At 34.6% G+C, this 26,835-nt stretch overlaps 1 protein-coding gene across 2 annotated transcripts in view; it reads left to right on the top strand.

Annotated features, from left to right (window-relative positions):
• LOC132407366 (transforming growth factor beta receptor type 3-like) overlaps positions 1-26,835 on the top strand; it is a 133,899-nt gene that overhangs the window by 70,185 nt on the left and 36,879 nt on the right. For both annotated transcript variants that reach the window (XM_059993741.1, XM_059993742.1), the window contains exons 5-12: positions 4,636-4,777; positions 7,203-7,359; positions 12,387-12,537; positions 15,807-15,975; positions 16,917-17,011; positions 17,363-17,500; positions 26,067-26,108; positions 26,445-26,588. In XM_059993741.1, the coding sequence (XP_059849724.1) occupies positions 4,636-4,777; positions 7,203-7,359; positions 12,387-12,537; positions 15,807-15,975; positions 16,917-17,011; positions 17,363-17,500; positions 26,067-26,108; positions 26,445-26,588 (1,038 nt within the window). The remainder of the gene's footprint in view (positions 1-4,635; positions 4,778-7,202; positions 7,360-12,386; positions 12,538-15,806; positions 15,976-16,916; positions 17,012-17,362; positions 17,501-26,066; positions 26,109-26,444; positions 26,589-26,835) is intronic.

Genomic DNA, 26,835 nt, shown 5'->3' with positions numbered 1-26,835 from the left:
GGGTAAAAGTAACAGTCATTTTTCCAGGGTTGGGGAATCAAGAACAAAATGGCGTAAGTTAAGAAGAGAGGGGAGAAATTTAATTAAGGCAACCTTTTTCATTCAAAGAAATGAGCTGCCAAAGGAAGTGGTTGCAGTAGATACTCAAACAATATTTAAAAAATACTTGAGCAGGTACAAGAATAGGAGGGGTTTAGAGGGATATTTGGCAAAAGCAGGGAAAAGGAATAGCTTAGATGTGACTCACAGTCAGTCTGGACCAATTGGGTCAAAGTGTGCATATCCAATGACTATTTAATTAGTAATACATGGCAGAATAGGCCCTTCTAGCCCTTTGAGCCATGCTGTCCCAGCAGCCCCACAACCCAAAATAACCCTAACCTAACAATAGGACAATTTTACAATGACCAATTATCCTCCTGATATGTCTTTGGACTATGGTAGGAAACTAGAGGACCAAAAGAAAACACATGCATTCCACAGGGAGGACATACAAAGCATTCTTATAGAACAACGCTGAAATTGAACTCTGAACTCTGGAATGCCCTGAGCTGTAATATAATTGAGCTATAAAGAATTTCAAAGCCTAATGCTCTTCACACAATGACAAACCTTGAATTTATTCCTTTTGTATTTGCCAATGATAACCTCATAATTTTTTTCTAAAACTACATGACCATGAACATATACAGCATAACTTTTGAAATCTATTAAAGTGACAATATCTTATTCATTACCTTGCATGTTTTAAGTGCAAGAATTGATGCATTAAACTGAATATAGTGCTTAAAATAGAAAATAGATTTGCAACTATTTGTTTATATTATTGAAACATATCGGCATTATATTTGGAAAATGGTGTCAATGCAGACAACATCTTCAGCAGTCGAGTGTCAGAAGAAGTTACCTCATTACCCTTTTTGGCATGGCCTCAAATTATTAAGAGAGCCTTTAAATGCTTAGATTGTGAGCTGCTGACGCACAAAAGTTTAAAAAGGTCTTGCTTCCTGTTCTGTTGAAAGGAAGTTTTGGAAGAAGTTTGGCTCCAAACTGTTCAGCTGAAACTCTGAGTTCTATTATGAAAATAAACACATTTTGTTGAATTGTTTCCAGCAATAAATTCTCTGCTAGTGATTAAAGGGCATTCTTTTTGTATGTACTTGTATTAAGTAATGTATACTAATGAATATCTTTTTAAGGGTCAGTTTTCACTATCTGCTTTATGTTGTTGGTTAAACAGTTCTGATTCCTGTTAGGAGAGAGAAATAAATTGTTAACTTCATAATTTAAAATGTACAGTTATCATTCTAGCTTTAAAAGAAAATAACTTGGAAATTCCAGTACTGGATGAGCTTCATGGGTGTTGGAGAGGATTGCTAAAAGCGTCTTGATTGTAGAGCCCCATTGCAAATTTCAAAAGGTCACTTTTCCCTGTCCACCCCTGTGGCACCACAAGTAATCACTGGTGAGAGAGGTACAGTACATATGATAAGGATTGGGCCTGGTACCAGGTTGTCAAAGAAGGTGAATGGAAAGGGACATAAGTGGGTCTCCCCATCAAGGGTTGGAGGTTGGTAACTGGAGGGGAAACCATCATCAAAGGATGTGTATGGCATGTTGGATTATCCAGTTCATGGGCCTTTGGAGGGAAGGGTGAGATGAGAATCATCAGTTTTGGACCTGGGCTGAACATAATGTCCAGAGAAAAGGAAACGGGTGGAAAAGAGTGCTGGACGATTGGGATATCAGATATTGGAGCACTGGGAAGGATCAGAAGAAGGGGACCTTCAAAAGAGAGTGAGAGAGGAAGATGACGAGAGCATCCTGATGGCATTCTATTAAATGAAAACTGCTAAACTGAAAATCATCCATTTATTCTTATTCTGTTAACTAATTGTCCATCTAAACTTAATTAATTACTTTGAATGCTTTGATATTGGTATGTGACCTTTTTATTAACATTTTCAAAATTTAGATATCTACCTTTAGCAACTCTGCCGGTCAAAATTTGCCAAACATTACTTCCCATCTAATGCTAGAATATTTCATGGCTGAAAATAATGGAAATAGTCATGTTGATAGAAAATTGTTCTTTGATAGCCCCACTTCTATATTGTTTTGCTTCTGCCTTTGCTTGAGCTTGTATTGTCATGTGTTGGAGCGAGCTCAGATCTGCAAATATTGATGTCATATTGATGCCTTTGTGAGGTGTTGCATTTTGGAAAGACAAATGAGTGTAGGATTTTCACTGTGAACTTTAGGATCCTGGGGAATGTTGTAGAACAGATGGACCTAGATGCTTAAGTTCATGATTTCTTGAAAGTAACATTGCAAGTAGACAGTATGATGAAAAATGATTTTGCTGCTCTGGCCTTCTTCAGTCAGGTACTGACTATAGAAGTTAAGCTGTTATATCGCAATTATACAGGCTGTTGATTAGGCTGCATTTGAAATACCATGTTCACTTTTGGTCATCCTGCAATATGAAAGATGCCATTATGGAAAACGTGCAGGAGAGATTATTAAGGATAATAAGAATGTTTTATTGGAACTGGACTTCTCTATGCACCCAGGTATTTCACTTTGGATAGGTCAGACATGACCCAAAAAAATCCATAATTATCCAGTGATGTAGAGCAGTATGACTCTGACTCTACTGCCGTATGACTTCGTTATCAGGAAACTGACTTCCGAACTACCTTCCTCTAGCTTCTTTGTTATCTACTTGTGTCTGACAACTCTGTGTATGAAGCCTACTTCTAAACTACCCTTTACTGTAAATGAAGTGACAAGACATGATGGAAGTGAGAATTGGATGCATTGGTGCCGCCTTCTTAGTCTACCAATTATACATTTGTTGCTGTGGTCAGGTAAAATGTGCATTATAGAACTGAAAGGAAAATGTGCATAATAGAATTGAAAGGCAGAAGGGCATAAGGATATAGATATAGCAAAAGAAGGAGACAAATAAAGATGGCACCAATGGGCACAGGAAGGCTTAAAGAATGAGTAGAATGTGAGGGGGTGGATTCTTTTATCCTCAAGTATCCTCCAATCTACAACTGGATGCTAGCTTTATGACCAGCACCATCAACTCTCAATAAATGAGGCTCAGATGTGGTAATTAGACCAACAGTCTGTTGCTTCCAAATGGGATTAAATGTAATTTTCTCTTTGATGGAAGTGTACACTGTTTGCATGCAGACGAGATTATTGAAATAGTTAGAAGGTACACAAGCATAAGTGCAGTGCAACTGTTGGAAAAGTGGTAAATTCATGAATGTAGTATGTACTGGGATTTGTTGTCTTCTCCACAAATTTTTCTCTAATCAGAATCAGGTTTATTATCACCAGCACGTGACATGAAATTTGTTAACTCAGCAGCAGCAGTTCAATGCAGTACATAATCTAGCAGAGAGAGAGAAAAAAATCGATTTACTTGTTTATTACTATTATGTTTTATTTAATCAATTAAGTATATTGAATAGATTTTTTAAAATGTGCATAAAACAGAAATACTTTATATTAAAAATAGTAAGGTGGTGTCCAAAGCTTCAATGTCCATTTAGGAATCAGATGGCAGAGGGGAAGAAGCTGTTCCCAAATCACTGAGTGTGTGCCTTCAGGCTTCTGTACCTCCTACATGATGGTAACAGTGAGAAAGAGCATGTCCTGGGTGGTGCTGGAGGTCCTTAATAATGGACGCGGCCTTTCTGAGACACCGCTCCCTAAAGATGTCTTGGGTACTTTGTAGGGTAGTACCCAAGATGGAGTTGACTAGATTTACAACCTCCTACAGCTTCTTTCGGTCCTGTGCAGTAGTCTCTCCATACCAGAGAGTGATGCAGCCTGTCAGAATGCTCTTCACAGTACAACTATAGAAGTTTTTGAGTATGGCATAAACTCAAAAATTTTATTGCACCAGAACTAGTCTATAGGACGTCATTGCAAATATTGATCTCATTGGTGACCTCCTTTTGAATGGCCATCTGATCCCAAGCTTTAATGATCTCTTCCCTGAAGTATTTTGCTTCTGCCAGTAAAACAGAGTTCCCATGCTTTTCTGCACTTCATCTGTGGTGGATTTGGTGGTCATTTTGTCTTCAAGAGATACAGACAGTACCTTTTTTTGCTGGTTAATTTCAGCTAGTAGTCCAAAAATTCCTGGTTCTAAATAGGAAAATAATTTTAATTGGGAATTTCTAAGCACAGACATCTTTATGAGATGTATATAAAATCACACACTAATGGCACTAGAGCAAAATGGTGCTTATCCCCCATCTGGCACAATTTAGGCATTTTTTTCAAATGAACTTTTGGATCGCTAGACCAAAGTATTTTAATAATGGTGCAGACATAAATGGATAATTTATTTAAATCTTTTATTGAATTAGAATAGAGACCAATCTGTTTCTATAGAGATAGTTAGTGAAGAAATTCTCACATTAATATTGTAGAAACTTATTCTATCAGGCCACATGGAAAAAAACCTTTTCATCTTAATCCACGTTTGAAATAAGAGTACTATGACAAAATTCTTGTCAGTTTAAAATGGAAGTAAAATGTTACAAACAAGAATGATGGTAAATGTTCAAAACAAGTTTAATAAGCTAAGTTGCTTTTATTTCCCTGTAGCATTCTCAACATAACTTGGTATTTCCAAAGAAAACAATTACGAATTCAACTGAATTGAAGCTATTTAATGGAACTTGCACCTCTTTTACTACTTTAACTGAGTCCGAAATTGAAGGAGTAAACATCATCAAATTTAAAGAAGGTAGGCTTATAGAACAAATGTCATATTTGCGTAAGGTTTCTTTTTTGTTATATAGAAATTGAAAAGCATAGGTTCACAAGGATAATCTGGGAATGAAAGGGTTATCATACAAGGAATGTTTTATAGCTCTTGGTCTGTACTCACTGGAATTTAGAAGGATGGGGGGGGGCGTCTCATTGAAACCTTTTGAATGTTGAAAGGCCTAGACAGAGTAGATGTGGAAAGAATGTTTCCCATGATGGGTGTGTCTGGGGCAAGAGGACACAGCCTCAGGATAGAGTGGCATCCATTTAAAATGGAGATGTGGAAAAATATCTTTAGCCAGAGGGTGGTGGATTTGTGGAATTTATTACCATAGGCAGCTGTGGCGGCCAGTTATTGGGGGTATTTAAGGCAGAGCTTGATAGGTTCTTGATTGGACAAGGCATCAAAGGTTATTGGGAGAAGGCTGGGAAGTGAGACTGAGAAGGGGGAAAAGGATCAACCATGACTGAATGGTGGAGCAGACTCGATGGGCCAAATGGCCTAATTCTGCTCCAATGTCTTATGGTCTCATAGTTTTGTATTGGGTGGAAAGATATTTACAGTTATTATTTGGGTAAAAATTTAGATTAGGCAGTAAGTTTGCAGACAAGACAAGAACGGATAGAGCTGTGTAGAGTGAAGAAGGCCATCAGAGAATACAACAGTTAGTTACTTGAAGTTTAAATATACAGTTTAAGGCACAATTCCTTAACAGTAGTGATGCACAGAGATCTTTGATTCCAGGTCAATACCTCCCTGAAAATTGTAACACAGGTAGATAAAGAAAATATGTTTGCTTTCATTGCTAGGGGCATAGTCAAGAAGTCACATTGCAGCTATATAAAACTTTGGTTAGGCTGCACTTGAATAATTGCATGCAGTTCTGATCATTGCATTATAGGATGAGGAAGCTCTGGGGAGGATGCAGAAGAAGTATACCAGGATGCTGCTTGGATTACAGGATATTAGCTATAAGAAATGGTTGGACAAACTTGGATTGCTTTCTCTGAAGCATTGGAGATTGAGGAGAAACTTGACAGAAGTTTATAAAATTTAAGAAAATCATAGATAAAGTAGATAGAGTCTTTTCCTCTATAATAATAGTATCAAATACTTGTGTTTGGAATATCAAGTATCAAATGGGATCGCTTTCCAGTGAGAGGATGGAAGATTTAAAAGGGATGTATGGGACATGTCTTTTTGTACAGAATGTGGTAAGTGCCAGAAATGTATTGCCAGGGTGGTAGTGGAAGCAGCTATAACAGTGGTGTTCAAGAGACTTTTAGATAGGCACATGAATGGCAGGAAATGGAGAGAAATGGATCATGTGCATGCAGAGAGGATTAGTTTAATTTGGCATTATGATCAACACAGACATTGTGGGCCAAAGGTCCTGTTCCATGTTTATTGTTATTTGAGTACTAAAATTACATGCTTACTTAGTATTCCTCTTGATGCATTTACAAATACTGTATGTACATTTCTCTGATATCTGCTAAGACTGGTCTTTATGCAAGTTGTGACATGTTAGCTTTCTCAATTTGCATAATTGACTTTTTCAATACTTATTTCTATTCTTATCTTGGAAAACAAAGTTATTGTGTTAATGGTGTATATTCTTAAATTTTTCCCTGCATTTGAGGAATTGGCCTACTTTTTCACTTGATAAATGCTGATTTTTTTTCCCAGCATTTTCTGAATTTTCAGATTTTCAACATTGTCTCTATCAAGAGGTGAGGATCCAGTTTGGGACAAATTTAAATAAGGGTTTGAACTTGGAGGGTTTGAAGAATTTTATTGGAATTCTTAATACATTTAATACAATTGGTAATACATTACCAGGATCATATTACCACGAATCAATTAAGAGCCATTGATTTCAGGAGGGTGGGGCTATACAGTGCTGTTGTCCTATCTTTTGTAACACTCCATTGAAGCTAGTTTTCATTGCCAAGAATGGGAATTTACACATTACAAAATGGCACATGCCATTATTGAGACCAATTAGACTACTGAAGAATGTAACAAAGAGTGTAACTTAGCTTTTCTTTTAGCCTTGGTGACTATGAATATGTGCTATCTGCAAAACTTAAGCAATCTGGGATCTTTTTTAACTAAATAAGTAACAATTTCCATTTCACTTCAGATTTTCAAATCAATAACTAAGAACTTATGTGCTTTATGTTTAAATTAATTTGCTTTTTAGTGAGAAACTTTAAAAGGGTAACACACACAAAATGCTGGTGGAATGCAGCAGCACTTTGTGTGTGTTGCTTGAATTTCCAGCATCTGCAGATTTCCTCGTGTTAACTTTAAAAGGGTTTTTATTTCCAGTGGTACAGCAGATACTTGAACCTTTTTTGCTTAATTGAAAGCTATTTATTCTTTCTTAAAAAAATAGATGAAATGCATCTGCCTAAATGTGAAAAACAGGATCATTCTAATGCTGATTATTATCAAAATTATGAACTCCTCAATCAAAATTTGAAGGGTTGTGTGACATCTGATCAACTTGCCGCTTCTCAGCTACACATCATCAATCTAATAGCAACATCAAGGTACAGAATTTATTGTATGATTTATGTATTTTCTTTTCAGGTCTGAAAGAAATTTACATTACATCTGTTTACATTACAAGTGATGCATAAATGTAGTGAAGCAGTATGCATATCAATGTCAGGTATCTAAATAGAATATAATTGGTGGAATCTGTAAACAAATATCTATAATATCTATAAGTATCTTCAGTGATACTTCAGTGATAATATAATTATCACTGCTGTTTTCTCACTGCTGCGATCAGGAAAGAGCTACAGGAGCCTTCGGTACAGGAACAGTTATTACCCCTCAACCACCAGGTTCTTGAACCAGCGTGGATAACTTCACTCGCCCCAACACTGAACTGATTCCACAGCCAATGGAACCATTTTCAAGGACTCTACAACTCCCATTCCCATTGTTTCTTTCTTTATTTATTTAATCCCCCCACCCCTTTTTGCATTTGCACAGCTTGTTGTCTTTTGTACATTCGTTCTTTTTTTGTCCTGTGAAGTATTTCATTGATTCTATTGTATCTTTATGTATTTACTGTGAATGTCCACAAGGTGGCTGTTGTTATGGGCCTGTTGTGTACATGTAAATAAGCTTCTGTTAAGATTGTGAGATATATTACAAGGTGATAAACCTTAGTTATACAGGGTCAGCTCTCTGGAAACATAAATACAAACAGAACAGAGGATTAATCTCCTTACAGGCACTGTGACTGTAATGAATGTTCACCTGTACACATGCTGTTTGTATTCAGCAGTTTATTCATGGAGCAGTATCCTAATTGCTTCTTAAAACTGAATGATTGCCTTCTATGTACTTTATCTAAAATACTCATGCAGCCAAAGTTGTACTTCACCATAGGGAACCTTGTAACTCACAAAGGTATTTTGACTATACTTCCTGCCCTGTCACCTGTAAAAGTACCATTCCCTTTTTTCAATTCCTTTCTCTCTACTGCAGCTGTTCCCAGTATGAAACTTTCCTTTCCAGAATATTAGAGAAGTCCTCCTCCTTCAAAGAATGGGGTTTCCCTTCCTTACCATTAATATTGCCCTCAGCCGCATCTCTTCCATTTCCTGGACATCCACCCTAATCCTTTCTTCCCACTGGCTGAACAGGGATAGAATTCCTCTTGTCCTTTCCTACCACCCCATGAGCCTCAACATTCAGCACATCATTCTCAACTTCAACATGATCTTACCAGCAAACACATCTTTACTTCCCCACCCCCAAACTCCGTGTTCTGCAAGGATTGCTCTCACTGTGATTCCTTTGTCCATTTGTCCCTCTCCACTAATATCCCTCCACTTGAATAAGTGCTACTCCTGCCCATTCACCTTCTCTCTCACCTTCATTTAGGGCCCCAAACAGTCCTTCCAGGTGAGGCAACACTTCACCTGTGAATCTGTTGAGGTTGTCTACTGTATCCAGTGCTTCCTATGTGGTGTCCTTTCCATTTGTGAGATACAACAGAGATTGGGGGACCATTTTGTTGAGCATCTTCGCTCTATCCACAGCTAGCAGGATTTCCCAGTGGCCAACCATTTCCATTTCAATTCCAATCCCCACTCCCATTCTTACATGTAGTTCATGGCCTCCTCTACTAACATGATGAGGCCACTCTTGAGTTGGAAGAAAAATACCTCATATTCTGCCTGGGTGGCCTCCAACCTGATGGCATGAACATTGATTTCTCAAACTCTTTTTCCTCTTTGCCCTTCCCTCTTCTTTTATTCCCCACACTGCCTCCCCCCTTACCTCCTCTTCTCTTCATCTGCCTATCATCTCCCCTGTTGACCCTCATCCTTATCACCTTCTAGCTTGTACTACTTCCCCTCCCCTCTCCTTGCCTTTCCTCCAACTTATTCTGCTTCTGCTCCCTTTCTTTCCATTTGTAATGAAGGGTCTCGGCCCATGGTCTTTTCCTGCTGTGGCCCATTGACTTCAAGGTTTGACATGTTGTGCATTCAAAGATGCTTGACTATTTATTCCTTTCCATAGATGTTGCCTGATCTGCTGACTTCCTCCAGCATCTTGTGTATTCTACTCTAGATTTCCAACAGCTGTAGAACCTCTTATGTTTATAAAATGGAAATGTATGTTTTAGTACAGAGTCTTGCACATCCATGTTTAACTGTAAGATACTGTTAATGCCTCCAGCTGCAATTTTACAAGAGCAGTGAATCTGAAAAGAATTATAGTTGCTGAGGTCCAATTTAGCCTTTAATTCTTTTTGTTTCTATCAAACCCATTAATCTAAAGATATTGGATCAATCACTAGTTAACATTCTCATAATTTAGAACACATAATAAATGCTAGTCTTGAAAACAATATTCAGACCCCTAAATAATGAATAAATTTTAAAAATGAATATTTTGGGGAAAATTAAATGCTCTGAGTTTTGTAGTGAAATCACTGTTGCATTTCAAAAGCCTAAATTTGCACGTTTTAAGCTTCAACACCAGATTCCTATTTTTCTCATCTTTAGGCCTTTAATGAGAACTTTCCTGCACTACTTTGACATAATGTCATGGGATTTTCTATGTCTGCTATACTGGAGTGGGAAGATAATGATCTGAGTTAATTCCTAGCTTGATGTGAGATAAATCATTTATTTTGAACCTAAATAATGGGTGTCAACATGTACAGTTGAAAATCTTGTATGGAATGGTTGAATTACTGAAGGAGAAGATTCAGATTGAAAACAATAGCCCATATTTTCAAAAGACTGGATTGTCCTGGGTCCATGTTTTTTGCCTACATTCCTAATTAAAATAAAGAAATAACTAGGTCTCCATTCATAGTCCTGGGTATAAAACTAAGGACTGAAGTAAAAATACTAAATACATTTAGGTACTCTTCCACTGATCCACTAATGCTGAGTGGATGGTCTCTTTTGAACCATTAGCTATCAGCTGCATTCAGGCACAAAATTTGACTTCGCAATTTTTTTTCCTGTTTGAGATCTCTCTTATAATTCACCTCATCCAAGCTTTACATTATTTAAATCAGTAATTTTTCCTTTGATTCAGCATCCAAATTTGTTCAAACACTATTCTAATAATCTTAATGCATCATGGATAAAGTAGATCCCAAGAGAAAGCTTCAATAGCCCATACTTTCAAAGAACAGGTTGGTCCTTAATCCATATTTACCACCTGTGGTTCTGCATACCCACACTTATTTTATCCAGATGAAGAAGATTGGACAAGCGTTAAAATTGACATATACGCTCAATGACCATACAATGGGAAACACTGCCAGAGTTGGCAACACGTTGTGCATTCAGAGATGCTCTTCTGCACACCACTGTTGTAATGTATGGTTATTTGAGTTACTGTTGCTTTCCTGTCAGCTTGAACCAGTCTGGCCATTCTCTGATCTCTTTTGTTAACAAGGCATTTTTGCCTATAGAACTGCTGGTCACGGGATATTTTTTTGTTTGTTTTTCATACCATTTTCTGTAAACTCTGGAGATTGGTGTGCATGAAAATCCCAGGAGGTCAGCAATTTCTGAGATACTCAAACCATTTCATGTGGCACCAACAGTCATTCCATGGCCAAAGTCACTTAGATTCATATTTTTTTCTTACCCATTCTAATATTTGGTCTGAACATCTGAACCTCTTGACCATTTCTGCATGCTTTTATGCATTGAGTTGCTGCCACTTGATTAGATATTTGCATTCATGTCCAGCTGTGCCTAATAAAGTGAGCGCTGAGTGTAAATGCAATTTGTAATTGTAAAAGTTAAGAATTTTCACTTGTGATGTGGCTTTTGATGGTCCCAACTGTCACTTGGATGATTAACTAAGGAAGTCCATGATTATGTCAAAAATTACATTTTTAGAGTGCATGAGAAGATTCCTGAAATGGAGCAATGTACATTAATCCTATTTCTCTTCTTCAGATATTTTTAATTTTTGCTAAGAACTCTATGTGAATAGCAAATTGTAGTATGTCATTTTGTATGTTATTATTAATTGGGTTTTAAAGAAAATATTCAAAACTTTTTCAGCTTCTAATTCAGATTTTATCTCTTTCTTGTTAACTTGAAAATTTCTGAACTCCTCTCTCGTTAACTTGCTCTACTGCATTGAAAATCATTCCTGTAGTTACAAGTTATAATATTGTTCACAATTTTTTCTGGGTGCATCCTAAGGAATCGGTGTTGAACCTCTTCCACTCCTTTCTATACAGAATGTATTATGTAAAACTAATTAGCTCTATTAATAGTATTCTTTACTCAGAGTCCTGCTTTGGAGCATTTGTGAAACTACATTGGTTGCACTTTTCATTTTCATCCTTTCCCAAAATATATTATTTAGCAATATTGAATTGTATTTTTTGGCTTCCATGTGTTCCAACATTTTTTTCTTATAGTGCTTCTTAAATTGGTCACCCGCAGATTTTTATTTGATGCTAAATATACCATACTACATTTATTAAATGAGTATTAGTTTAGGGCAGAAATTAAATACATTTTGAGAGGTAAATTCAAAGTATAGGATTTATTTTTTTCTTTTAGGGTGTACAGCATTGATGTGATCTGGACAAGTTCACATTTACATTCTATGATAAAGTAGAACTAGCTATTTCATTTTATGAACAATATTTCTCAAAATTTAAAATGTGTAATTAAATATAGCTAGCATTCAAATTTCTCTTTTATCATCAAAATAGAGAATTCCTTTAGATTACCAGATTTACATTTTCACTTGAGTTCAGAAATGTTGAAGTTAACAAGAAAGATAAAATCTGAATTAGAAGCGGAAAAAAGGACAGCTTTGAAGAATTTCTTTAAAACCAAAGTAATAAATACTACTATTTATTATTCACATTGAATCCTTTGAGAAAATTAAGAAAATTTGAAGAAGAGAACCACACCCCCCCCACCTAAACTTGGTTTCAAATTTAAATTTGAAGGAAGTACTGGATGATGAAGATATACTAACTTTTCTATATTTGAATTCTTCGTAGTTCTTTTCTATTGTACAATTAAATTATGGTGACTTTCTTTTTTTTGTATTACAGTACTATGAACAAAACAGAGAAGTTCATTAACATGCAAGTAAGATTTACTCATGGAAATGATTGCCATAAATGCAAAATCTTGCTGGTTATACAGAGCAAACAGCCAATGACCTTGAATATCATCGGAGAAGTTCCTTCATTAAACCTTACGGTAACATACCTGTTATCAAAATACTGTTACGAACCCCGTAACTGGGTTACTTACCAGCAAAGATAGAGACGTCCATTGAAGTCTGATGATACTATTTTTAACAGTATTTATTAGTAAAAATACACAAAAATAATATCAATGCAAATATACAGATAATATATGTCGTCAATACTAAACCTAAAAGTGCAGGTATAATAATAATCAATAAGAAACAAGCTCTATTGTTGTCTGGGGGATAATGAATGGTCTGATGGAAATATACAGTTTGTTTCAGTTCACACAGGCTGCCGTCATTTGTCGCTGTGTTGCAATTGTTGGAGAGAGAGAGAGAGAGGTAGAAGAATGGGAACAGTTACCGCTAAGTGTTTTGCCAACCTTCCTTTATGATTTCGATCCGTCGGTGTCTCATTGCTGTGGCCGTTCAAGTATGACCCCTCCTTTAGCTAAACCGTTCTTCCGTGATGAGCCTTCCACCCAGGCAAGGGAGGACACACACGAGCTCTCACCAGCTTTTGCTATAAAATGCTGTCACTGGATTTCTAGCATTTCTCCTGGTGTGTCTAAGGGGTGTTCCCCAGACCCACCTTTTATCCTCACTCACGGGGTCTCAGATGTCAGTCAGGTTGGGATGATACAATCCCTCAACCAGACCACTCTGGTTGTCCCCTGAGGGGTTTCAATGAATAGTACAGTACTCAATACACAATTCCTTCTCCAAGAGACAATAGCAGTAATCAGTGGTTCCGTTCCATGTATGTCAGGAGACATTCCACCTGGTTGTGTATTCTGCATCTCTCTCTCTCATTTCCTGACATGCTGTGTATCTCTCTCAGTTCCTGGGTCTCAGACCCGAAATAATAGCAATCTTGCGATTCTCAAAGTGGGTGGGGGGGCGACTTTGCACCCTTTGGCCCCTCAGAGTTGCTCCACATTCATAACAATACTATAGCATCAAACTTACAGTAATTATTTAGAATACATTAGGAACAATTTCTGAAAGTATATATTAATACATAATGTGCTTAACATTGATGCAATTATATTTGGTAGTCTTTGTTCCCACTGTCTAAGGCAGGAGGGGTTGATACCAGTAAAGTATTACTGATGTATATACAGAAAACGCTGGAAGTATTTAGAGTCTTAGAACCATAGTTATATAGCATAGAAACAGGTCCCCTCAGCCCAACTCTACCATGCTGACTTGAGTTAGTCCCATTTGCCTGTGTTTAGCCCTACATCTTTCATGAACCTGTTCAGTTTATACCTCTACCACCTGTGACAGCTCGTACCGTGTACTCACTACCCACTATGTCTGTATGTGGTCAAAATTTGCCCATCAGGCTCCTTTAAATCTTTCCCCTCTCACCTGAACCTTGAATTTTGACTTCCCTGCTCTAGGTTTAGGGCTGATGATTCTATTCTTTCTTGCAAAATACATTGTTTCATATTTCTTTGTATTAAATATGATGCCATTTTCTTCCCATTTTGCACATAGAGCATGCTAAGATCCTCCTTGCTGTGAACTACATTTCCAAGTTTTGTGTTATATTTATTCTTTGAGTTTGTTCTCTGTTCCCAAATTCAAGCCATTGACAATCTTAATGCAGATCCTTTGAAAACTGTATATTTCCCTCTAGCCTGATGAACAACAATTCACCTTTATTTCCTGCATGCTGTCCTATAACTAATTTTCATTTTTATTTTTATGACAAATAATTGGGCCTCAATCCTATTCACAGTTCAATTATTTGATGTATCCTGAAGGACCAAGTGCATGTCGACTACATCACTTTAAATGCTCAGGGTTGCTCAGACACAAAGGGAGGTCGCCTTAGAAAGTCTTTTTTGTAGCATGATATCATGGAGAGTTCATCCTCCTAAAAGCGGAGTTCCGAGACTCTGTCTGACAATGGTTCACGCTCTTATTTATATCCCAAGCATACGAGAGAAAAACACATAAATCAGAAGGAGGAACTTCAGTGGCAGTTCTGCTGACTAGTAAAGTTGCAGGATATGTCCTTGAGCAGTTACACATTTACTTCAGTGTTAATTTCTCAAAAGAGTATATCAGTCAGGCTAAAAGAGTATATCAGACGTGATGATTCTTAGAACAACAAATACAAACATAGTTATTTTAATCAGCCTGACTGAAAGGCACATTATCAGCAGCACAGAGTACGTTAGTCACAGTAGACTTTGATTTTACATTTAAAGATCATTAACCCTTCCTTGCTTAATACAGTGTCAGCTCTGAGTATTTTCTTCCACAGTTCAAGTACAGAACACTGCTGTGAAGAAAAAACTCTATAACCCCTTAGTATCTAGCTAGTAACAAAATTTCTTCCACAAATTGTTATTTCATCGTTATCAGACAACTTCGTATATACATCATAAAATAGCACAGCAAAGGAGAAACCCTATTAGAACCACAGAACCATAGAACATTACAGCACAGAACAGGCCTTTTGGCCCTTCTTGGATGTGCTGAACCATTTTTCTGCCTAGTCCCATTGACCACGTTATCATCCAGATCATTGATATAGATGACAAATAACAATGGACCCAGCACTGATCCCTGTGGCATACCACTAGTCACAGGCCTCCACTACCACTCTCTGACTTCTCCCATTGAGCAAATGTCTAATCCAATTTACTACCTCTCCACGTATACCTAGCGACTGAATCTTCCTAACTTGTTGGCCCATCAAAGAGCAATCCAGATAGATCTACCTTACTTTCCTAACATCCCTATGGTTGTTTAAGCTTGAACTATGAATTCTAATTGTTTTTTTTTTACAAAGAAATAAGTAAAGTGCTCTATGATGCCCCTATCTAACACCAACACAACACAAGATCCTTATGTCAGCAGATCAGAAAACTGGATCACCCTGATAATCAAATCTGCTAAGACATCTCCATTTTTACAAGAGGATTAATACAAATTAAGGAAAATTTCATTTGTAAGGAGAAATGGACAACAAAAGCTGGAATAGTTCTGCACATTTAATACAGTTAGATTGTTTGGAATCTCTATATCACTTTCAAATATTGTAACATGGCAGTGTAGTTCCATTGTGATATGTGATCATGATCATTGATATAACAGCATGGTGACAAATGTATAGTATAATGTTCAAAGTTTCTTGATGAATCACATATTTGCTTAATAAATTTCTTTAACACAAGAACATTAGAATGGTGACATAGAATGAAATGCATTTGAATGAAAGTTATTCTGAATCAAGTGACAATATTGTATAATTTTTCAGGTATCTCATAATACCAGTATAACATGGCCAGGATCAGTCAAGGTTGATCCTAAACTCCCAGAAACATCTATAGAGCTATTGAAATGGGCCACAAACCATGAGCTTCCTACTGCATCTTTGACAGAGATTCCATTGGTAGATAAGATTGAAATTAATATTAATATTAAAGGTAAGTGAAAGAAAAAATTAAAACAGTTTCTCAAATTGATGATTAAATGTTTTTGTTGGCATGCACACAATGATGTCAAGTATATTTTGATGAGGAAAGAACAATGAAAATGCTGAGAGTATCCAGAAGATCAGACAGCATCTGTAGAAAGAGAAAAAGTTAACATTGCAGATCCAGACTCTTCATTAGAAATTCTGAGATCCTGGAATGGTATGTGATATGGACAAATTTAAGTAAAAAGCAAAGTAAAATTGGGAAAGATGTTAGAATTTTGGAGTAGGAATTGAGAGTATTTGCTGGAGTGGTGTCGTTGGTGTAAGGTTTAATAACTGAAGATATTAGTGAGGCTGGTATTGTTCATCCCAGATGTGCACTAACAGGTAAACTTAATAGGGATGTTGTAATAATGATTGATTTCAATAAATTAAATGGGAAGATTTATGTATAAAATTGCATACTTCAAAATCAATTCAAATTTCTAGTTGCTTAAGAAATATCATTATATTAGCTTCAAGTGTCTAGGATGAAGATCATTACAAATGTGCAAAAAAACTGGATTTCAGTTAATGTGTATTTCACATACATTTTTCATTTACTTACAGTTTTTTAAACTAAAAACTAGAAAATAATTTTACACTTAACAGGAATACAGAATTTGTGATTGAAAGGCAAGCACCTTTTTAAAAGTGCAAAGGAAGGTGCAATTTAGGTACAATGTGTGTCAAATACAAATACTCTGAAGTGGTCTCAATAAAGTGCTGTGAAATCCTAGTCAAGTGGATTGTGATTGTCAGGGTCAAGGTCATTATTGAACAGAAAATAATCTCCTTCCATGAGAATGCATTTTGTGACCATTATGCATTTAATATTCTTGTATCTACAAAATATGGATTTTTCTTTTGAAAAAGTGTATTTGACTATGAGCTATATTTTTCCCTCAGTTAATGGCAACCAGTTAATGACTACAAGTAATTTTATTAAGTCTGTTCACTGTGGCGAATTGGAGATGGAAATCACTGTTGTTAAACCTAGGAAGGTATGTATATACTGTACATTGTTTTTAAGACCAGGAGTAAGGATTTAGATTTGTACCCCTGGGGCAAAAGGGCTCTGAAACCTTGGTTTCTGACCATGTTCGAATAACACTGGCAATAAACTGGAGCAAAAAGAGCTCCCTAAAGCTCACTTAGTTGTAGGAGAGCAGACATTTGGGCAGCTCTTACATTAAAATTGGTCAATGTAAATATCATTATTAATTTTTAATGGAAGAAGCTTTCATAATGTAATCTCTTCCATTCATCGGTTGTCAGTTCAAAATGCACTTATGTAATAAAATGTGATCTGAACTGTTTATTAAAGTTACTGATCTTTACATGTCTCTTTTCAGGATTTAATAAAGGAAATCACATTATTGGATGAGAGTTGTAATGGAAGCAATAATGAAACACACTTCTATTTAAAACATGTCCCTTACACTAAATGTAAAACTACAGAAAGTATGGATGGTCATAACTATGTTAACAAGGTATTAATTGTTAATAATCTCTCTTGCCAAAACACTTCCGAAGCAAATTAATACTATTGGCATATTGGATTTTATCATACAAAAGCAGAATAATTGCCATTGACATAAATCAATCTATTGAAGTATTTATTTGATTGTAATAAGTTTAAATATTATAAAATGAATCAATTTGAACCATATTTTGTGTATGAACTGTATGTCGATCCCCTGGGGAAAATATCTATGTTGAATACCTGTGGTAATCGGAAAATGTCAACTAATTGAACAATACACTAGTGAATAGCACTCAAGTTTGAACCAATACTTTTTACAACAAGATGCAAAGAAACAAAACTTTAGAGTAAGAACTATGAAATGGAAGAATAAGTAAAAATGTAGTTTGCACAGATGGTCACTTGATTACATTTAGCAGCTATTAGCAAAAATTCTTTAGCCACAGAATGGTGAATCTGTAGAATTCATTGCCACGGATGGCTGTGGAGGTCAAGTCATTAGCTATATTTCAAATGGAGGTTGATAGGTTTCTGATTAGTCAAAGGGTATGGGGAGAAGACAAGAGAGTGGAGTTGAGAGTGATAATAAATCAGCCATGATAGAAAGGCAGAGCAGACTAGATTAGCCTAATAGCTTATTTCTGCTCTTATTATTGTTTTATTAGCGATGACTTACTGGTTTGATGGTGCTCTAGCTTGTGAGGTCAATCTTGCCCAAATGATGCTTTTCTTGTGATACACATTCAGTTGAGTAGGAAATGGGTGATAGCAACAGATAATGTGTTTTGATAGTTCAGTTACAGAGCAAACCTAAACCCATTTCCAACAAGGAGGATTTTGCCAACATTCTATCCAGAGGTCATTCTGGTGACTTTAAATGTCTCCACTATATGCTAACTCACACAATGATCTGAGTGTGTTCTCACAAGTCCAGTAAATAGCACTATAACTCACTTGCTCTTGTAATCTAACCTAGTTTGTTTGCTACATGTTAATTTTTTGTGTTGTGAATCTGCACAAGATCCTTCCATGTAGCCAAGTTTATTAATTTCTTAGCATTTTAAAAAACATCATTTTCCATTCTTTTTAATATCACACTCAGCCACTTAAATGCCATATGCCATTCTTGTCTTTTAATTCACATTCTCTACCACCTTTTTAGACTCTGCGGCTTTCCTAAAGCTTACTTTACCTCCTATCTCTGTATGATCAGTAAAGTTAGATAATGATGTTGACTCTGCTTAATAATAGTTTCCAGGATCCCTGTTACCATTCCGTTAATAATAGAAACTAGCATTTATCTGCACAATTATATTAGGCTGTGGTTCCCTTTCTCCATCTGTAATGTATTTTTTTACTTTCCCATCTGCCGTGAATGTTCTAGAATTATCATAATCTAATAGATGATAAGCAGGTGTTTGATATACAAGAAGAAAAGTAGAACAAAAGTCTTTTTAAAAAATATCCATATTGTAACTATGAAATGATTTTTCAATATTAATCCCAATGAAATAGCGTGTGAATTAACCAGTTTCAGATCAGTGATAGAAATAGATTGAAACCCTCTTCAACACACACAATCTGTCACAGTGATAGAAATGGACTGAAACCCTCTAACTCAGCACCACTGATACCAGACCACACTAAATCCTTTCTTTTTTTCTTTTTCAATCTTTTTATTAAATTTCATATATAAAAAAAACAACACATAATAATGAATAGATTACAGATTCAATAAACTTGAAATTACATTAGTAATAGGATAATAATATCCTATTAAAACATCCATCAACAAAAGGTACATAAATCAATCAAGTCTATATAAATATATATGAGAAAAAAAAACAAAAATAATCATCGAAAAAAGAAGAAAAAAAAATTGAAATTATATATGAGAAAAAATATATATTGAAAAAAAATACTAAACTAAAACTAACATGGGCAATAATAGCACTTTATAAATATATAAAGGTGTCAAGAAAAGAACTCCGGAACTCCATACCTGAACAAGTATAAGTAGAGAAAAGGATCTGAAATAGGCCAAATTAATTCATATGAAAGTGTCGAATAAATGGTCCCCAGGTTTCTTCAAATTTAATTGAAGAATCAAAGATAGTGCTTCTGATTTTTTCCAAACTCAAATAAGAAATAGTTTGGGAGAACCACTGAAATGTAGTAGGAGGATTTACTTCTTTCCAGTTTTGTAATATAGACCTTCTGGCAATTAATGTTACAAAGGCAATCATTCGTCTGATTGAAGGGGAAAGCTGATTGCCATCTTCATTTGGTATACCGAAAATTGCAGTAATAAAATGGGGTTGTAAATCGATATTCCATACTGAGGAAATGACATCAAAAATGTCCTTCCAATAGTTATGTAAAGTGGGACATGTCCAAAACATGTGAGTCAATGAAGCCACTTCTAAGTGACATCTGTCACATTGAGGATTAATATGCGAATAAAATCGGGCAAGCTTATCTTTAGACATATAAGCTCTATGTACAATTTTAAATTGTATTAAAGCATGTTTAGCACAAATAGAGGAGGAATTAACCATTTGTAAAATTTTTTCCCATTTATCTGTTGATATATTACATCGAAGTTCTTTTTCCCATTCTTGTCTAATTCTATCCGATATTTCTGGCTGTATCTTCATAATCATGTTATAAATAAAAGCTACTAATCCCTTCTGACAAGGATTAAAAGTAAAAATCAAATCTGAAAAATCCGATGGAGTTGAGTTAGGAAAAGATGGAAGAATTTTATGTAAGAAATTTCTAATTTGTAAGTATCTAAAAAAATTAGATTTAGGTAATTCAAATTTGTTGGATAGTTGATCAAAAGACATCAAAGTACCTTCAAAAAAAAGATCACGAAAACATTTTATACCTTTCCTTTTCCATATACTAAAAGCTTGATCTGTCAATGAAGGTTTAAAAAAAAAAATTACATAAAATAGGGCTGTCCAGAGCAAAGTTTTTCAGATTAAAGAATTTGCGAAATTGAAACCAAATTCGTAGTGTATGTTTAACAACAGGGTTAGATATCTGTTTATTGAATTTGGCTAAATCAATAGGAAGAAAAGAACCAAGAACGGAAAATATAGAATATCCCTTAACCTCACTACATTCCAAATTTACCCACTGTGGGCACACAGGTGAATCCAAATCTAGTTTCCAGTACATTAGGTTACGAATATTATTCGCCCAATAATAAAATCTAAAGTTAGGTAAAGCTAGACCACCATCTTTTTTAGACTTTTGTAATTGCCTTTTGCTTAACCTAGGATTTTTATTTTGCCACACAAATGAGGAAATTTTTGAATCAATATTATCAAAAAAAGATTTAGGAATAAAAATTGGTAAAGCTTGGAATAAATATAAAAATTTCGGTAAAATCATCATTTTAATAGCATTAATCCGACCAACTAATGATAAAAATAAGGGAGACCATCTAGTAGTAAGTTGCTGAATTTGATGAAGCATAGGTAAAAAATTCAGTCCAAATAAATCTTTATATTTCTTGGTGATTTTTATACCTAAATAGATAAAGTTATCAGTAACAACTTTAAATGGCATCCTATCACTCAATAAAGTTTGCGCGTTTAAAGGGAATAATTCACTCTTATCTAAGTTTAACTTATAACCAGAAAAGCTACCAAATTGAGCCAACAAGGATAAAATAGCAGGAATAGACCTACTAGGATTAGAAATATATAACAACAAATCATCAGCATAAAGCGATAATTTGTATAACTTCTCATTACGGGTAATACCAAAAATATTAGGAGACTCACGAATAGCAATAGCTAAAGGTTCTAATGCAATATTAAATAATAAAGGACTTAAAGGACAACCTTGTCTCGTACCACGAGATAATTGAAAAAAAGAGGATCTATAATTATTTGTAAGAACAGAAGCAACAGGTTTATAATATATTAATTTAATCCATGATATAAAATTAGGACTAAAATTAAAGTTTCTCAATGCATTAAATAAATATGTCCATTCAACTCTATCAAAGGCTTTTTCAGCATCTAATGAGATAACACATTCTGGGGTTGTAGGTGATGAAGTATAAATTATGTTAATCAATTTTCTAATATTAAAAAAGGAATATCGATTCCTAATAAAACCAGTTTGATCTTCTGAAATAATCTGTGGTAATACCTTTTCTAATCTAATGGCTAAAATTTTTGTAAGAATCTTAGAGTCTACATTTAATAATGATATAGGGCGATAAGATGCACATAAAGTAGGATCTTTATCTTTTTTAAGAATTAGAGAGATAGTAGCTTCATAAAACGATTGAGGTAGTCTCTTCTTAACAAACGCATCATTAAAGATTTCACATAGCCAAGGAGAAAGCAATAAAGAAAAAGTTTTAAAAAATTCTACAATAAAACCATCAGGACCAGGAGCTTTCCCTGAATTCATTGATGAGATAGCCTCTCTTATTTCATCCATAGAAATAGGAGCATCAAGCAAGCTACAATCTTCATCTATCAGTTTAGGAATATTCAAGTTATTAAAAAAATTATCCATCGTAAACCGGTCACCGTCAAATTCTGATTGATATAAAGATTTATAAAAATCTTGAAAAGTGTTATTGATTTCTTTATAATCAGTAGTTAAATTACCGTCTTGTTTACGAATTTTAATAATTTGTCGCTTAGTCGAAATAGCTTTTAATTGATTAGCTAACAATTTACCAGTTCGATCACTATGAATATAAAATTGAGCCCTAGTCTTAATTAATTGATTCTCAATTGAAGAAGATAATAATAAACTATGTTCCATTTGAAGCTCAACTCTCTTCTTATAAAGTTCTTTGGTAGGAGTAACGGAATAAATCTTATCAATTTCTTTAATTTTATCCACCAATAAAGCTATATCTGAATATCTTTGTTTTCTTTTACCAGCGGAATATGAAATAATTTGTCCACGAATAAAAGCCTTGAAAGAGTCCCAAAGTATTCCTTTATCAATCTCTTCATTATAGTTTGTTGAAAAAAATAAGTCAATTTGTTGTTTTATGAAGGTAATAAATTCTGGATCTTGAAGTAAAGTAGCATTAAGTCTCCAAGATCTAGTATTGATAGAAGAGTCCGGAATCTTGATAGATAACTTCAAAGGCGCATGATCCGAAATAGCAATAGAATCGTATTTACAATCAATAACATCTGTTAATAAACGATGATCAATAAGAAAATAATCAATTCTAGAATAACTATGATATACATGTGAAAAAAATGAAAATTCTTTATCTTTAGGGTTCAAAAACCGCCATATTTCAGTAATTCCAGAATCAACCATAAAAGAATTAATAAGTAAAGCTGATCTATTCGGAAGAGTTCGAATAGGTTTAGATCTATCCATCGAAGGATTCAAACAACAATTAAAGTCTCCACCCATAATCAACATATATTCATTCAAATTAGGAAGAGAAGTAAATAAACGTTTAAAAAATTCAGGACAATCAAAGTTTGGAGCATAAATATTAACTAAAACAACTTTCCGATTAAAAAGTGAACCAGTTATCAACAAAAATCTACCCTGTGGATCAGAAATAATTTCATAATGTGTAAACGAAATTGAGGCGTCTATAAAAATAGACACACCCCTAATTTTAGCGGTACAATTTGAGTGAAATTGTTGCCCTTTCCAGAACCTAAAAAAACGTTGATTATCCTCCCTCCTAATATGGGTCTCCTGTGCAAAAATAATATTAGCGTTCAATCTATGGAATACTTTAAATATTTTTTTACGTTTAATCGGATGATTTAAACCATTAGTATTCCACGAGATAAAGTTAATAGATTTATCCATCATACCAATATTAATTGTGTGTATCATAAAAGGTTAAAAAGACACATAACCCACAATTTAGGAAGAAGGAAAATTGATTCAGGAGCAACCGGAGATCCTGACATCTCAACACTATTAACAATTTAAAGTCAGCCCATAAACTAAAAGCAAAAAAATAAAAAGCAAAAGCGTGAAAAAAGATCCCTCCCCCCTCCCCCCACCCTTTGAAAGAAAGCCAAGCGGCAGGCGCATAAACTAATACTAATATTACCCCCATTTCAAGATGGCAGCTCCATAAGAAAATTTTTTAAGAAAAAACTATATAACACCCTAATTAAAATATAGAGTTGCAAAAAATATATATATATACCTACATATATATATATACATACACATACACACACATATCGGACAAATCAAAAAAAAACTAAAATAGTAAAACCAGAAAAATCATTAATAAAAAAAAATGAACATTAAAGTTTAAAAATGTAATACATCTTTAAAAAAGAAATTCCATATTCAGATACAAAGATGACGTTTCACAAGCCAAGACTTATGGGAAGAAGCAACGACATTTTGAAAAAGCCATATTACAAAATATGAATATAAATTCAGCAATCTAATAAGAAAATTTAGTAAAAAAGTTATCAAAATAGAATTTCTTTAAAAAAAAGATTTAATAGACACTACAACATATATAAAAAAACTAAAAAAAAATTCAAAACCTTTGTTCCATTTCTAAATACAGGCAAGCAAATAAACGCTTATAAAAAGTAAAGACTTATGGGAAGAAGAAACGACATTTTGAAAAAATAATTCATTATTACAAAATACAAACGTGTATAAAAAAGGATATTATAAAAATTAAAACAGCATCTATAAGCAATAATAATAGTAGTAAAAAAAAAGACCCAGACCCATAGTTCAAAATAAAAAGTTATAACCCAACTTCCAGGGTTAAAACTTAAAATGAAATGACATCCTCTCTCCAAAAAAAAAATCTTCAATGTAACTCATAGTTCAAGTTGCACTAGAGGATCGATATTCTTCAACAAATTTCTTCGCTTCTTCAGGAGTGTTAAAAAAGTGTAGACTGTTGTCGGGCAGCACCATTCTAAGCTTCGCTGGATACATTAAAGCTTGTTTAAATCCAATCGAATGAATCTCTGCCATCACTGGTTTAAAAGCGATCCTGGCTTTCATTACTTCATACGAATAGTCCTCAACAATTCGAAATGAGTAATTTCTGTAGGAGATCATACCTTTTTTACGAGCTAATCGAATTAGAAGCTCTTTCTCACGAGGATAATGAAGGCGAACAATCACCGCTCGTGGTTTATCAGGCACAGACGAAAGCCTCGCAACTCTATGAGCGCGGTCGATAACAGGTTCATTTTTCAAACCTTCACCACCGAAAATTTCCCACAGTAATTTAGAGAAAAATTCAGTTAAATCACCGGACTCAACTTTTTCGGGAATTCCGATGATGCGCAAATTCTGTCTGCGAGAACGATTTTCAAGATCAGTAATTTTAAACTTGTACTGATCTAAAGTTTTAGCAGTCGACTCTATCTTCTTCTCTAACACTTCAATTGTACGTGCTTTTTCACAAATTGATTGTTCAAGAGTCGTGATCTTATTTCCAAGCTGCTGAACCACTAACGCCTGCGACTGAAACTTAGTTTCAAGCGATTTAACAACTCCTTCAAGATAGGATATTTTCGAAGTAATCCTCCTTTCCAAATTTAACAGTTTACTGTCCAATTTACCTTCTAGTCTGCCTTCCAGACCCGCAAATTTAGCATCCAGTTTATTGTCCAATTTACCTTCCATACCCGCAAATTTAACATCCAGTTTAATGTCCAAAAGACCAGAAATTGCGTCGATGGATACAGGATCCTTAGCCGATTTCTTACTTGTAGCCATTTTAAGTTTGACAAGATTAGATCAACTATTATTTTAGGAAAAAAGGGTCAATCAAAGGTAGCAACTCATATGATTAAGTTCGAAAAGATCTAATTAAAGGGTGATTATAGTTAAAAAAATAAAGAGCGCCTAAAAGGCAGATGCTTACGTCGCCATCTTGAAACTCCACCCCCCCACACTAAATCCGATGGACAGAAATTGCCTGTAATAATTTTTCTCTGTTAGCTGAGATCACAAAATTTGTATTTGTAAGTTAATTGGCTGGAGATTAGTACAGATGTTAGTTTATTTTAGGGACTTGATTGAATTATTTAATATAGATTGGTACTAAAGACTCAAAATATGCTGAACCATGGGAGTTGCCAGACCACAAAATAGTGGACTAGAGTGTTTCAACCTATATGATTAGCATTGGCATCTCTGAGTTCAGCATTTGGGCAAAAATTAAGCAGGGTTCCTGTGTCCTTTCGCTACTGAGAAATCCTTATTGCAAAGTACACAATAAGCAACATTGTCTGAAAACAACAATTAGCTTGACTTCAGTTTTTTTTCCTCACTGTTCCTTACTCATCGTCCTCTCCATGCCATGGTCAAATAACCTAGTTGGAATCCATCAGAAATCAAATGAACAAGGTAATATGAGGGTGTTGATGGTTGTTGAATGCTGCATTAATGCTTTGGTGCTCTCAGAAAATGACTACAGATTAAGATGGAAAGAGGAACTGTAGAACTGTAAATAAATCAAAATATATAATAAACATTCTCACTGACCTAGTGCTTGTTCTACTTGCAGTGGTTATAATTAGAAAACAACTAATAAAATACTGTTTTCTGCACAGCTAAAGATAAAGTTATCCAATGGAGAGGAAAAAAATTTTGAAGTAAGTAACCTTTGAACATATTTTTCTGATTTTTTGAAAATTAACCAAAACACTGATTATAGTGCACAGTCTTTTGGAAAATCCATTATTTATTATGCATATTCAATTATTGTAATAACATCAAGGCCAGTAAAATTATTTTATCCTTTTCAATAATGATCATCAGACTACTAGTACACTTCACGACATACAACATGTCTATGATATTAAAACTGACTCTGATTGTGATACTATAATTGGCACAATATTTTGTGCTTAATTTTAAGTAGAGTTAAAATTCCAACGAATAATTTTCTAGTTATTTTGATTTATCAAGTTATATTCTCTTCTAAACAGATAACTTGTCCACGTGTACAAACCATTTGTGATATCCTTAAGCTGAACAATATTAATAATGGAAGATACATTAGAATTCACGAGTGTTCTAACTTTGAAAAGCCATCTTCAAAGCTTTACAACTGCACAACTGTCTATGGAGAGGTACAATGATATTTTCAGCTTTTTAGCCATTATGTGTTTGTCCAGTGACTCTGTTCTTGCTTTGCATTGGTATTGGTTTATTATTGTTATATGTTCAGAGATACAGTGAAAAGCTTGTAATGTATACTGTTCTTACAGATTATGCAGTGCCTTCAAAGTTCAAAGTAAATTTATTATCCAAGTACATATATGTCATCATATAGTACCCTGAGATATATTTTCTTGTAGGCATACTCAATAAATCTAT

Source organism: Hypanus sabinus, chromosome 18, assembly GCF_030144855.1.
Source record: "Hypanus sabinus isolate sHypSab1 chromosome 18, sHypSab1.hap1, whole genome shotgun sequence".
In the NCBI taxonomy this organism is placed as follows: domain Eukaryota; kingdom Metazoa; phylum Chordata; class Chondrichthyes; order Myliobatiformes; family Dasyatidae; genus Hypanus; species Hypanus sabinus.
Note: the sequence above shows the minus strand (reverse complement) of the source record. Positions and strands in the feature narration are given on the sequence as shown.